The sequence below is a fragment of the Arctopsyche grandis genome, chromosome 7 (assembly GCF_051622035.1).
Source record: "Arctopsyche grandis isolate Sample6627 chromosome 7, ASM5162203v2, whole genome shotgun sequence".
NCBI lineage: Eukaryota > Metazoa > Arthropoda > Insecta > Trichoptera > Hydropsychidae > Arctopsyche > Arctopsyche grandis.
This window is the reverse complement of record NC_135361.1, coordinates 18,863,729-18,880,132: the sequence shown is the minus strand read 5'-3', so window position 1 is coordinate 18,880,132 and position 16,404 is coordinate 18,863,729. Positions and strand designations below refer to the sequence as shown.

Genomic DNA, 16,404 nt, shown 5'->3' with positions numbered 1-16,404 from the left:
TCGTATATGCTATATCATTTATCAAAAATTACATTTTTATTATAAAAAGTGCAGTATAAATATTAAGCTGAAAGTGAAATTGTTTTTAAAATAATACTTGTTATAAATGTTTTATACTATTATAATGCATCCTAGTATTAGTGTTCATCGTTCATTGAATATATTACAAAAATACATGCTTTCTATCACAATTAGATTTTATAGCTTAACTAGTGTTTTTACCCGGCTTCGCTCGCTATTTGTAATATAAACCGCTTAAACATGGCCAATCTAATAGTAAACATTTTATCAAATTTATTTGAATAGTTTTATTTTATTTAAATTTATTTTAATATTAATTTGTTTTTCTACGAACCAACAATAGTTACATACAAAGTCTCTTTCGAAATTATATATTACTAGTTGTTTTACCCGGCTTCGCTCAGTATTTGTAATATAAACATGGCGAATCTAATAGTAAATATTCATTTGTTTTTTTTATTAAATTTATTTGAATCGAAAAAAAAATATATTTAACAATGTCGATATCGTCGTCATAGAAACTTTGATTTGGTTTCGATGTTCCCAACAAACTTTACACACATACATACATACATAGTTACAAAGTCTCTTTCGAAATTATATATTAGATTTTAATGCAAAGTTACTCGTTTTGAAATCATTGATGTCATGTTTTAATAGCATAAGTAAACAAGTAATTGACCATTGCATTAGATGTTAATGTTGCAGTGTATACGGTACTACTTAATTACTCGCCATTTTCCTGATATGGTTTATTAGTAGCACACGTTGCATATTTATCTTATGTTACACGATTACTTAATGCTGTGGTGTTCTTAATTTTCATTTTCCGTTTATAAGTCCTATTCAAGCTTCAATCTGTTAGTTCAGTGACATTCCAGCCCGTCAAAAAGTTGTGATTTTTAACCACTTCTACTCTTTAAGTCGCTTTGATATCTTACTGACATACGGGGGTTAGCTAACATTCACGTAAGCTAGTGTTTCCGACATGAAGCTAAAGGAGTTTAATCATTAATGAGAACTCATTAAAATTTACATCGGAATTTTGAAGCAGATCGTGGCGGTGACAGATCGCTTTCCATACGCTTCTTTATAGTAGCCCTTTGCAATTCATTGAAACAGAGCTACTTTTTTCACTCTCATTTACTCTCATCTCATATAAACTTATTCTACGTCATGCCAAGATCGATTAAATTTTCTTTCGCATTAGAATTAGGATCAGGCTCATTCATTACTAAAAACTTATCTACAATGTCATTCATTTAATCTTAGTTTCAAAATTGACCGAACTGACGATTACTTTGAAAGTGTTGGCAGTAGTCAACAACCGGGTGGGTGGGACAACTTTGACTTTTTGAGTATAAAACCGTGGGCAGTTTACGTAGTAAACCTTGATCGCCATATGTTCCACTGTTGACAATGAGCGTATTATTATTATATAGGGTGAGGTGTAGATATCTGACGACATTGGTAATTTATTTTTTTTATTTTTACATACATATATGTATTTGTTACACCAGCTAGGCTTACCAGGTAAACCCCAATGTGCCTTCCTAGCCATTTACAAACATTGTAGCACTTTTTATTACATAAATCGCTGAATTTCGAGATTCTGAAAAACTCGAAATTAATGAATTAATCAATAGAGACATCTATGAATTTAGACTTGTACATATTTTTCTACATATTTTCATAAATCAAATTCAGATATTTGTGACATAGTGGGTAGGATGCTTTTTGCCAATTTGATGGAGGAACCGTTTCAACAATGAAATCAGATAAATTGGCAAACTTTGATAGGAAACGATCAACATGGAGCACAAATATCTGTCTGACCAGCAGCATTAAATATTAGCACTGGACCGAACCCGGTAACCTTTTGATGTTTAGCATAAACGAAACCACCAAGCCATACTGCTGGCTAAAATTAAATAAAACATTAAGTAAATCGATATAATCAATGAGGCAATAACACGTCAATCAATTAATAACGCAGTATGCAGCTTTAACTCAAACGCGCAATGCTTTTTCTATAGATAGATTTTGCATTAAAAGACTAGGATCCACTCACAAGTGTAGTTAGACGTGTCAACTATATTTTTTTCCGGCCAATTTCTAAATAAAACATATGTAAATTTCAGCGAGGAATTATGTGAATAGAAAGTTTTAATCTGACGACTATGAACAAAAAGTCGAAGTAAAAGTCATAAAAGTTTTTAGTTCATATTCAGTTTTGCTTCAATGTATCACTCTGTGTGTGTGTATTTTAGCTCGCTTGTATCCAATTTTCAAATTCTGGAGTAAATTTTTCAATTTGACAAATTATTAGGCATACAAAGTAGAGCCGTTGCGAAACGACGTTGGCGGTTCGTCTTCATCTTCTCGTCGTGATCCATTTGTTTCCTTGACGCGTATCCGACTGGTTGACGGATCGATCCTCTTCATAGTCGTCTTCATGACTTCCTTTCGATTCTTCGTCATAGTGTGATGCATTCGCGTGCTCCAAATTAGGTCTGGGCGTGACTTGCGCATGCGCATGTGGTCTGACAGATGCTCACGCCAAATCGCTCCTATATTGCGAGAATCTGCGCGTGGGACGTCAGCTGAAGATGGTAGGTGTGTACATATATATGTATGTATAGAAAGTAGTGGGTTGATACGAATAGGAACACTTCATATGCGAAATTTGGTAGTGGAATGCTAGCGAATATCTATCATTATATAGAAGCAATCAAACAGGACTCCGAACAGGACTTGGTGCAACAAAAAGCGAACGGTTATATATTGTAACTGGTATAGGAGAATAGTCCAATTTATGACAGGACTGATCTCTTCCTATAGAAATGTTTAATACATATAATATGTAGCTTCGAAAGTTGGATCGTGATTCATTGTAATCTCTCGCTGCCTATATGCTATCATAAAAAAAATAACTCGACTTATGTACATATATTTGGATCTTTAGTGTGTGCTAATTCTCTATCGAGATAACAACATTTTATGCTACTTGAATGATGTTGATAGCTTTTAATGGATGGGTTAAGTTGAGAGTTGGTTCGAGAAATTTCAACGTAACAGATTGGTTTTTTCTCGATGTTTTGGTTTGCACGTCTTTTTTTATTCCATGCACTTAGGCAAAGTCAACAATGAAAGACCGCTTTTGATAAATTTACCAAAGGTAAATTTACTGCTTGACAATAACATATTGCATCCTAAACGCTGTAATCTAAAATAGCATGTCACATTATGTAAATTTGTTAAATCTTTGCGGAGATAAATTATTTCAGTAGATTTGATTATTTTGATAGTGTTTATTAGATGCGTATTTCTTAATATTATAATACATGCATGAATGGTTGATTGTCTTTCTGTTAGCGCCATTTATTTTTTGAATGATTTTCGATTGTCTCTACCTTAGATATTGCATCCATGAAAATCGATTTAGTAATCTTATTTCAATAATTTCTTATAAATGATTAATAATCTGTAAACACTTCTTCTTTTATGTGTTACAGTTCCTTTAAGTGTTCACTTTAATTCGTTAATGAACATATGTATGTATGTATGTACATACACGAGCTATTGGTTTTAGTTTAAGTGCTAATAGTCAAAAGCTATATTCAAATAGATTCACCAGGTGTCGCATGAAACTTTTAACTGTCAAAACTTTTGAGCTGTCTAAACGCAAAATATTTAAAAGAGAAATCTAATGAAAACTATATATGTACATATGTATGTATATTACAACGTTGATACAATTCCTGTTGCCGCTAACTTTTGAAATATCGCAACCCAGGGTAAGCATATTAAATAGAAGATTGGATAAACGATTGAGTTTACTAAAACTTATGTCTAATAGTGTGTGTATTGTGTAAAAGAACAAATTGACAAACTGGTTCGTTTGTCAATTTGTTCTTTTGTATACACTATAGCTGGCCAGATTAGTTCGTGTATTAACAAACTACATAGTATGTTCATGAACGAGCGAAATAGCAATAAAGAATATACACTATTCTTTATTGCTTTTCGACACATGGCCAAAGCATTTATAATTATATCAATTTTAATTAAATTGAAAAAAGTTTGAATCGTCACCACAAGCTAAAAATAAGTAAGCAGACTAAATTTGATTTTGATTTTTAAATGCTTTTTATTATTACTAAATTATGTTCACCATATATTTTAATAGTTACTGATCTACTGATCATTTTCTATTTTACAAATTTATTTTGTTAGTAATTATAGTATTATATTATTCTAATGCTGTACGGCATAGCATAATATGAAAAAGAGCTCAAAAACCTTTTCACAATTCTTAGGCAGACTGAATGTGTAACGAAAAATAAACGAATGTGTAACGAAGAATTTGTGGAGCACAGTTGATGAAAATCGCACAAAGCCGGGATTGAAAAGGGTTTCAAACAGCAGATGAGTAAAACTAAAATCGGATGTCTACTTTTATAAGTAAACAAATAGAGGTATAAGCCTTTCATTTTACTGTAATAGATACATCTACAGACATCAACGGCACAAAATTCCTTCAAAAGCCATCATTCAACCCTAATCTCACGGCTACAAAAGTGACATTTATCACGCGCACAGGCGATTCCTACCAGCGTTCGATTCGAACATGCTCGTAAATAATGGTTCTTAAACAGCGATACTCCAACGAATGCGCGATTCGACTATCGTTTTTCGTTTCACTATTTATTCGACGCGAACGTCGAATCAAACCGAGGTCCGGTGGCCATAAATCGACCGGGATTTGGAAATTAACGAGGCGCCCGCGGCGTCCGAGACCATTTTCCCTACGGTGCATTAATCAGCAGCTTTCCCTCCACCTCCCGGCCGCTATATAGCTCAGCGATTCTGTAAATGTAACTATCTGGTATGACGTCAGTGGTTAGCTGACCTCGTGGGCAAACCGGTAGATGTCCCATTGATATCGCACCCCCGCAATATTGGAGTGATCTGATTCTTGGAACGTGATCTGGACGGTGTCCCAGAAGCTGAAGCGTGGGCGATCATTGGGTTTCCCTTTCAGATTAAAACCTTAATTCGTGTATGACACTTAAATGTAATGTGTGACGAGTGCCTTAGTACTTGTATTATAGATTCAAAGATTTTGTGGAGTAAATATACAGTTGACATGCATTACTAGACTAAACGATTTCCTACAAATAGATGTTTTAATATTGATAGCATTTCATTGGGTGATGAGCAGTAGAAATAGTTAGTAATTACATATACATATGTATATATTTAGGGCAAATCATATACATATGTATATGTCCGCTAGCGAGGAAGATGAAATAAAGAGATGTATGAAATTAGGATGGAGTGCATTGAGCGAATGAACGACTGTTTTTAAATCCAAAATGCAACTTTGCCAGTGATGACGTATGGATGTAAAAACTTGAACATTGAATGTCAAAATGTTACGCAACGAAGTATGGAAAACTGTATGCTCGGCATAACGGGGACAGATAGCAAAAGGAAAATGTAGTTGAGATGTATGACGAAGGTGATTGACATAGTGGAAAGAGTGATGATATTTAAATGATACTGGATGGGTCACGTGCCTAAAAAAATGGATGAAGGTAAACAAAAGAAGTGCTGAAATGGTACCTGAGAGAATGTAAAAGGGTGAAAAGATGATCACAAGGAAGATTGGTGGATGAAAATATATATGGGGAGGAAGTTGCGCAAATCAGAGACAAATGGAAGCTCGTAGGAGATGCTTTCATCCTTCAGCAATGGATTGTGATCGGGTGTAAATGATGATGGTATCATAAGATGATTAATAAGTAATGAAATACATATAGTCAACCCTCCCATAACGCGCTGAATCGATTCAGCAAAAAGGGGTAAGGAAAGGAAAAGAAAGTTATAAAAAATTAGTCAGATGTATGTATGTTTTCTTACAATTTCATTGTGCTTCTTTCTCACTTGTGCAACAGATCTAGCGCGTTATAAGATTGGCGGCATTTTTATGTTCAAAATCAATATATAATTTTCAATTTTCATCTTTTCTTCTCCAAATTTTTCATGAGATCTATAAGTTCCACACTGTAATACCCATATCTCTAAGTTCCATACTACCAAATAATATATATGTACATACATATGTATAGTTGAGGCTTATCTCTTGTATTACCGAAAATGTGTTCAATGAATAAATTGTGCAATGATGTTGATAGTTGTCGAATTATAATAAAATTCACATTCTTCGATATATTTTGTATTATACATATATGCACATGATACGCACTCGTATATATGTATACATACTACATTTGTATGTATGTATGTGATCTTTCTTAAACTTCGAACACTCATTATGTACCAGTTTTTATGACTTTTGTTATGCGTCAGATTTAACCAATCTAGCTATATATGTACATACATATATACGTTCATCAGTACATATGTATACTGGTGAAATGTGTATAACCGATATTAATGGTGTCTTCATTCATTTTCCGAGTAAATGTTGACATTGAAAGCTGGCCAACATTCTCGGTGATATCATTGGTGCGTCACGGTTGCATTTGATGATGCACTCGTTAGTTTACAACCTCCATTATATTTTGTGGGTGATTCGCGGTAGGTGAAATCATCGTTAAATTCGGCGCATGTTTTTTCTTTCGAAATTTCTTTGTGCTTTTTTCTTAAAAGATCGCGAGTTTCTCGACCAATGAAAATGATGTCAGCTTCCGCGAAATCAGTTGAAAGCCGCAGTCAATTTGTTTGGTAAAATCCGTAGCTCCGGATGGATGACGCTCGTAAATAATCTTTATTGCTTACGTGTTTGTTTTTTATTATTATTTGTTATGATGGGATGTTGTCGTAGTGTAAACACGTGATTTTTGCTTCCTAGTGCGCATCCTTGTGACTCGTATACTGCACACGATGCGTTCAAAATAGAAAGCGAGTAATTCTAGAATGCAATTAATAAAAATTCCTTGTCTGGGTTGGGTTGGCAGGGAAAGGTTGGTGAACCTTTCTTTCAAAATCGAAATACATATTTGAATCATATACACATGTGTCTTTTCCTACGTTGCTAAGGGTATTGTAATATGATTTGATGATTCTAAAGAATTGAACTTTCACTTTGTGCAACGTTTTGATTCGTGATCTATGCTACCAAATTTGTACGTAAAATTAACAGTTGTTAAAAATGACTCATCAGTTAATTTGATCAGTATCCAAAAGAAAAATGACTCTGTATGTAAATTGTGAAGGTCGATCATCGACTTGGACATAGCAATTGAACGAGTCCGCATCCGAAATCACATTTATCATCGAGCGTGATTGTAAATGTGACTCTTTCAATTGGTATCGCCGTTAATTGTGCTTATGTTCAACATTACTCGTTGTTGCAATGCATATCACCCGTACGAAATATAATATGTATATTGTTTCATTGTAGTTTTCATGTTGGAATGTTGAAAAATGTCATTGTTATTATTGGAGATGATTCGAAACTTTCCACAATACCTACGCAATTTTAAATAAAACTGGTTCACTTTTGATAAAGGTTTCCCTGGGAAAAATCAAATCTAACTTTAAAGGTCCAAATATATGAATAGTAGTTTCTGTTAGTTTATGTCAGCGAAGATAGAACGTCAACATCGAATTCAAAATAGCACCACTGATGACTGTTTATACGCCACGGACAACACTGTTCGCGTAAACGTAGCATGAAGGTGATAATACACGTAGAGATTTGTCTGCAGACAAATCACGTACATATGTAGCAATTTGTCTATCATAGTCGCTTCTCAGAGACCAGTAAGTAGGTTTAAATAAAATCAAATGGATGAGCCTAGTTATGTTCGACCGACTTTCAAGGATTTAAAACATTATATTTTTTTACAATCTTTTTAATATAATATGTAACGATAAAGTTTAGTTTTTATCAATGTGATCCGAAAATGTAAAGCTAAAACAATTCTCGGTAACATAAGATATTCAAATGCTATTGAATTCTATCTCTCGTAGGTCCTCTGGCTACGAAAAATTTCGTAGCCAAAGACAAACACCATAGGTGCAGATACAGAATGGTACGCGGCATTTTTTACTAGTTTTGCTTATGCAAAAAAACACCGCTAGGTCAAATCTGTACCATCGCGTTTTTTAGAAAACCTAACCCCCCCCCCCCGTTTTCGGTGATATTTTAACCCTGTATTGATATATATTTGATGGTGATAGATAACGGTGATTTCTATATTTGAAGAAATGTAGGAGAAAATTTTCGAAATAATAACATCATACGAATTAACAATGGCATGAAGATACTCAGCTAGAAATCACGAACGCATCCCATACCCCACTTTTAAGTGTGTTCCTAACATACTGAAGTTATGTGCAAAATTTCATATCAATAAAACCTCTGTATTTATAAAGGTAAAGAGAGGTACACACATATGTGGCACATGCTTTTATTAGATAGATATTGCACATGCAAAAAATAAAAACGCTAGACGTACTTCGGAACGCCAAATCTGTTCCATCGTATCCCTTCGCATACCTCTCCCTCTAGAGTTTTTTCGGTGATATTTTATCCTTATTTTGACATTGGTTTGATCAATGGCGGTGATTCCCATATTTGATCAAACTATTATTATATTAAATGTAGGAGAGACTTAAATAATAAGATGGTACGAATTAATAATGTCATGAAGATTGGAGTCCACGTTAGTGTCCCGTCCCACATTTTTTAGTGTGTTCTTACCATTATCTATCGCAAATTCGAGCTTAAAGCACATCGAGTTTGCTGATATTATAAAATGCTACCCACTCTATGAAATATATTTCTCGAAATATTAGTATTATCGAATGTATCCATAGATGTCTCTATGACACCGTATAAACATAATTGTTAATCGATGTTTGTAATTGCCCAGGAAAACGTATTGGGGTTTACCTTTTAAGCCTTCCTGTTATATATGTATGTACATATATGTTTAAGAAAAATCAAATTAAAATTTGAGCATAAGGAAGGTTAGGTTAAAGTTTGGTGTAACCGTTAAGAGGGCTGGACACCAGCGCCTTGTCAATTTCTCCCTTCCTCAATTATGGCACTAGAGAAATTATTTTTTAATATGCTATGGATATCCACCATTGGGATGCATCTATCGTTTTATTTATTTGATTAGTTATTTTTTATAGGAGCTAGGAGCCGCCAAACATCTATAAAATCGCCTCTTTTTTACACCCACGAAAAGCGTCCTGCGTGCTTATTTAACGGTCGATTTAAAAAAAAAATACCCGCATAGTTGCACAGAAAATATCTTTCTCATACCGATGATGAAATATTTTAAAAATTGGTAGTTTGGGAGGAGAAAATAGGAGAATACGAAACCTCGATTTTGTCGATTTAAAATACGTATTATCTGGTCGAAGCGAAACTGTCGCATTCACTCAATATATATATTGATATATATTGTCGCATTCACTCAATATATATATATCGAAGAAAGGAACGGCAACAAAATTAAGGTTTCGGGTGAACAGCCCTCTTAAACCATTAATGTATCAGATTTAGACTTATGATTTTTCATATGTATATGAATCCTTTTTTACTTTCCATGTGCACTTGTGGAACACTTATACCTACACATATATATAAATATTAATGACGAAAGACATAAATAAAGTTCTTTCTCCCAGGTAATCAATCTATCGTCACGTCTTCTTTGAGCCTCGTAAATAAATCTCACGCACTGCATCGCTTACCTGTTCATTGTCATTCGGTGTTTGTCCTCACGATCAGATTTCTTATCGCGTTCGAAGACTTTGGCAGCCTACCAAAACGTCATCGTCCTCACATACGAACGGTTCTTCTCGTTGTGTCATGGCGCCGGCGATTTGTCTGCATCTAAATTTAGCTAGATGGCGTCGCGAACAGGACGCGGTGTCCATCTGTCAATGCGACCTGCCATCTCGCGGATAATTTACCGTGATACGCTCTTTTGCGTTGAAGATGTTATTATGATAATACATACATACTACCATCTGGATGATGATATTCGGGCCCAATTTTGGGCTTTGATTGAGACGTCGTTTCCGCAATAAATAAGTAAAACATGGCCGTTTCTACGGCTGGCGTTTGTTTGAAAATTGTGTGGGAAAATAATGGAAGTATAATTTATGGCCTTGCTGTGTGCGTCGTGCAATGCACGCCTTCATATTGAAAATGTGCCTAATTTGCCTACTTTTCAAATCGCATTTCTCAATCAGTAAGTCGAAGAATAGTATATGGATATTCATATCTACATATAACGCCTTTTTAAATATATGTAATATTCACATGTAAAAACTCATCACGTGGATTTTTCTGGTATAATTTAGACTTTCACCTTGTGAATGTGAGTTCCATTTATATTTTTATCTCAAGTCTTATCGCACTCAAATTATATATAAAAATTACTGTTCCTCCGTAGGTAACCGGAAATTACTATCATTGTCACGACAATGATTTGTGGAGAAATGTTTAAATAGAAGGATACAAACAAGTAGACATGTGACCAACCCATGACTTTATCTATGTATTTGAGGAATATAAGAAGGTCACAAAACAAAATTCGATATTGAACCGTACCGACACATTCACACATACCGGCAGTATTATGGAATACTAATAGCTATGGTAGCAATTTCGATACAAATTGAGCGCAAATGTATGGAAACTTGCACATGACAAAAGTTCGACTTCAGGTTGTCGGATTTTGTTCAATTTCTTTTTATTATTTAAAATCACTATCAATATTATACACAATAAATATCAAGACGATTAAAATAATTTAAAAGGTCAAAGTGAAATAATTAAATATTATTTAAAAAAAAAAATACTACTTCCGGTTAACGAATTCTGACCAAAACCTTATCGGCTCTAAGTTAGAATATAAAGAATACAAATATACGTTTTCAGCTTGATACGTTCAGAGGCGTGGACAGAATAATGACCACAACATTTTTGACCTGTCTAAGAAAAAATCCCACTTCCGGTTTATTAAATTTAGTGATTTTTTTTATTTTTATCACATTGATACAATAGTAAACTGTCACTTCCTGTTAACGGATGCTTACCAAATTTTATACATAACTTGGTATTAAGCTTAAACTTTTAGATATGAAATTTCAGTTCCATAAACCAAAAGGTACCGAGAAAAACATAAAAAACCTTGATTCCTCGCACCTCGAAACCTAGAGTAAAAGTACTACTTCCTTGATTTCAATTCAAAAACATAAAAAAGAGGACACTTACTTATAAGGGGAGGTACCATTTCCGGTCAACTTAAAAATTTGAAAAAAAAATTAAGTCGTGTCTATAAGAATTTCAGTAACCGATACTAAGTTTTAGTTTGATAGGACTAACATAGTAGATAAAGTAATAAGGTGTCGCGTAAAACTTTTAGCTGTGAAAAAATATTATAATTCCCGTTTGTGCTGATTTTAAAAATATTGAAACCTAAGGTAACCATACATATGTATGTATTTAAGTATGTATGTGTGTACATAGAAGATGGAAAAAACGATTGAGAGTACTTATGGGATAGCTTATGCCTAATTAATTTGTGTATGAACAAACTATTTATTTTGTCAATTTGTTCTTTTGTGTACACCAAATTATTCAGATTGGCTCGTTTTTGAATAAACTAGTATATTCATAATTGAACGAAATGTACACGTGGACTGTAACAGATATATACACTTCTTTAGAAGTCCAACGCCACTAAATTTTTCACATCGACTCATTTTAACAAGATAATTTGGGTGAAATGCTCTTTAACTCAACTGAAACATTCATCCCAATCACTATTGTTTTTGTTTTACTTGCTAAAAACGAATGTTCATTAGGCCTGGTCGTAAATCGCAATCATGTAGTGAACTGAGTCCGCTTTAGCAATTGATTGCCAAGTTAATAGCTCTACACCCCTTTATGACTTGCTAATTGTATTGATAAGTATTCTTTTCTTAAAAAATATTTACACATAAATCGTGCTAATGTTAAGTTTGCCCCTATTTGATTTAATTTCACATAGTTTCGATCCGCTTGATTTTAAAAGTAATATACCTATACATTCTTCACACACCTACTAAATGATCACGGATTCAATCGAGACGTTCACACCCTCTTTATTAAATACAAACTGAACGATTAATATAAACTAGATTCTACAAGTTATAATTTTCGTTATTACGTGCACGCGAAACGATAGACGCTCTTTAATTCGTTATCCAATTATTATCAAACAATTATGACCAGTTTACAAAGTAAACTGACGTAATTATACGCCTGCACCCCCATCGATTCGATTTTAATTACAAACCGCATCTAATCGATCGCTGATTATAATTGTTTCGAACGTGAAAAATACATTATTTCTCCCGAACTAGGTTAGGTCGCATCTTCGAAGATCATCGGCTGGTTATTTAATCGCCGCGATGGGTTTTTTAACACCATTAAATAGCCATCACACAGATCGGTAACTAAAAGGAGCAAAGCGTCCGTTTTGAGTTGCCTTATAATTATAAAGAGCCGACGACGAGTGCAGAACAAAAACTCCATTAGGCCTTAATGGCTCTCGATAAGCTACATACATATGTGACTTGCATGGTGTCGTTATAAAACTCAAAGCTGAAAATTTCAAACGAAATCAATATATCACCGATCAAATATTGAAGTAATTGCAGTATAAGTGGAACATTGGTAATATGTGCTAAATGAATAATGGCATAGGGATACCTCGGTCGATATCCTTATGTACATTTTATATTTACATAAATAATACAAGAGGAACACTTATTTCAAAACTTCTATTTTGATAGTTTGAAACGAAGTATCCCAATGTTGAGAAGGATAAAATTATTTCTTTGAGGTTCATGTACTGCTGTGATAGTTTTCCGACTTAAAGATTTTCAGCTTTTCTGGGGCATTTTCCGTAATCCCAAATAATATCTGTAATTATGAAGTCCTTTGGGACGAGTATAGGAGATACATTGCAAATAAACAAAGGAGGTTAAGGATGATTTCATAAACTGAAGTTTATATGAAAGTATTATATATTTAATCTAGTAAAGAGTTTTCCAACTGGTGGGACTTAAAAGTTCCGGGGGGATGAATTGCTGAATTGCTTGGATAATTATTCTTACTTTTGTTCACATAAAACTTAATATTACAAGCTTTCACACTTTCTCATATACATTTTCACTTCACTTTATATTAAATAAAGTAATATATAGGTTAAACGTGCAACGCGACTATTGTTGTTATTGGGCCGAAAACCACGATAATTACACTAAGTATGGCAATCCTAGGGAGACTTCAGCTTTGATAGGTGTGTCTTCATGTTATTGTTAATTCGTACGATCTTATTATTTCGACTAGTTTCTCCTACAATTCCTCAAATATATGAATCATCACTGTTAAGCCTATGTTAATACAAGGATAAAATATCACTGAAAACACTCCAGAGGGTGGATTTAGGGTGGATTAGGCGTGTTTGTGCTTTTTTTTGCATGGGCAAACCTAAAAAAACGCATGCAGCGTACCACACTGTGTTATTTGTATCAAAGTTTTGTCAAATGATTCTATAACACCAGCAGAGCTGAAGAAAAATTTTCTGAATGTTCATTTACAACAGAAGCAAAAGGTAAAAGCTTTTTTGAACGTCATGGAAATTCTCTCAAAAAAATGAATGATTCAACAGGGGATTTTCAATAAAAGAAGAACGAAAATATTTTTAAAGCTTATGTTGTAGCACTAGAGACAGCAAAGCAGTAAAATTCGCATACAATTAGGAAAACTTGATTAAACCCTGTGCTCTCAAAATGGTGGAAATTGTGCTGGAATATGGATTGAAGAAAAATCGGCCATTTCAAACAGTTTACAATTATCTCACATTTCAAACAGATTTTTGAATTTTTACTAAAACGTAAAAAAATTTAATCGTATGTACGTTTGCTGGGATATATTAGGTGAAATTTTATCCTGGGAATTGGATCAGGACAAGTATTCATATTATCCTCCCCCATTTCAGTCGTATGTATTATATAATGTATAAGTTTTATTCCCAAGACACTTAATCAGTCAATAAAAATTTAAACAATTAAATCATGTCTTTGGATAGCGTAGGGGTTTAAAATGAACAATTTCATTTTAAAATCGAATTAAAGAAAAAATCTCGAAGAATTGTTGGTAGTAGTGCATGCACGTGGCTCTACCTATCGATATAATTTATAAAGCAAAAAAGTCACCTGTTGATTTATGCATTGTTTAAATCCTGAAAATTCCGAAGGATGATACCTGATTGTAAAAAACAGACACAGGTTACTAAGGAGGGGGGCTAGAGGGGAGGCATTTGCTTGTAGGGTAAACACGCGGGGGCTTTTAGCGTGATTACAGGGCCGCGCGGTGTATTACGACCAGGCGCCCTTATATAGGAAACGCATTAATAAAATGGCCGCCGTTATAATATATGTTTTTTTTTGTCGGTCAGCGGATATTACTGAGACGCTTTCATTACTCACGCGAAGGGCCTTGCGTTTTTCGTGTGCATCGGATGGATTTCATCGTAAATTGTGCACTATCATCGCACTACCTTATTCAGACGTGTGTGTACTCGCACTTATGTTTTTGTGGCGAGTGTCCGTCAAAAATGACGGGGAGTGAATTTCGTGAATTAGCTCTTCTGGGTGTCTTGCTTTCTATTCTTCTGCAGTATGTTTTGATTCTATTGTCCTTCATTTATTCAAAGAACATGCATATATTTAGATAACATTGATGATACTATTGAAAATTATGTATTGTGCAGTTTATGACTTTATTTTATTCACTTCTGTAATATGCGTCATATTAAAAAAAAAAACAATTTTGTAAAATGAATTTAATTTTTTTCGATCATAAATATTGGGTGCCTTCTTTATCTTCTATAAAAAGATGCATTGTTTATAAATTAAATTATCTTGATCTTGAGGATTATTTTCCAAAGACACAGTAACGGCTTCATACATATTTACAAGTGTGCAACATTGCATTCATATTATGTAATGGTGTTCAAATATTGTATCGACATGCCTTTCTGATTTCTTTTGTTTTATAATTCTGTTTGTATAATGAAAAAATAAATGATACTCATTTGTTTTTTTTCAACTGACATGCTTCGATGTAGGTATTTCATATACTGATCCATATATTGAAAATAAAGGTTCCCGGAGAGATGCACTGAATTGCACTGAATAGTAGCGCAGTTTCGAGAATTCAAAGGCACTCAAAAATAACTTACGCAATAGATTCAATTCCACAAAAAAAGGTTAGTACTCTCGGATAACATACAAATACCCCTTGACGCTTTTTTGAGGAATTCTATTGCGTTAGTTCTCCTTGAGCATCGTAGTAAGTTTGAATGTCTCGAGAGTGCAACTATCTCGAGTGCATTTTTTCGGTCACCGAAAAGAAAATAATATGTACATATGTATATATGTATGTATAATTAAATTTCGTTTTAATTTCATAAATATTTATATTGTAACATGGGAACATGAAAGAGAGTATCCACTGTCTAAGTGCATTCGTGGGTGAACAATAGAGACCCCGAATTAGGCTAAACGTGACTCAGAAGTACCCGAACAAAGAATTCGCTGGAGCTGTCACATACCAGGGCGAGCGCGTGCGTAAACAATACACTTATCAAGGTAGATCTTTAAGTGCCGAGACAATAGACACATTAATGGACCGGGGAAGGTGTCCTGTGCAACTTGTCCTTTATAAGGAGTTCCACAGATTAGATCAGATTGTTCTGGAGTGAGCGTTGGTTCCGTGCAGACCCCTAGGATCGTTAAATAAATGCTGTGAAGCGACTTTGGCCTTTTATTTGCATCCTGAACCCACCCCTACGCAACAATATAATATTAATTTTAAGCAGAATTTATAGTTGGTTATGTATATTATATTAATATTCGGGTCTTGGCAATGTGTGTACATATGTACATATATTTTACTTTTTCTTTGCCTACATATTATATATAATATATTATTAAATAATTTAATACTTAATTCATTAATTTCGGTATAATAAAACCATTGCAACAAACATATGAATTTAAATTATCATTTATTTTTCATTTTTAGGAAACAACAAAGACGGTCAAGGAAAAGAACTCGACCAGAAGTCGAATCAATGGTTCGGAGCGACGATTTCAAGCGGCGGACAAGACGCACCGTTTGTCGTAAGTTTTTTGCTCATTTACATAAACATTTTTATGATGAAAAATAACACTAGAATAGCACACATCCTGTAGAATGGTATTATGAAAATAAATATATACACTTCGTAGTAAATTTGCCTTAAAAAAAAATCAAACGTATCGATTTCG

The 16,404-nt window shown here is 33.9% G+C and overlaps 1 protein-coding gene across 2 annotated transcripts in view; it reads left to right on the top strand.

Moving 5' to 3' along the window:
- Nucleotides 1-16,404, top strand: part of if (integrin subunit alpha inflated) — a 99,847-nt gene that overhangs the window by 47,548 nt on the left and 35,895 nt on the right. For both annotated transcript variants that reach the window (XM_077434941.1, XM_077434940.1), the window contains exon 4: nt 16,160-16,257. In XM_077434941.1, the coding sequence (XP_077291067.1) occupies nt 16,160-16,257 (98 nt within the window). The remainder of the gene's footprint in view (nt 1-16,159; nt 16,258-16,404) is intronic.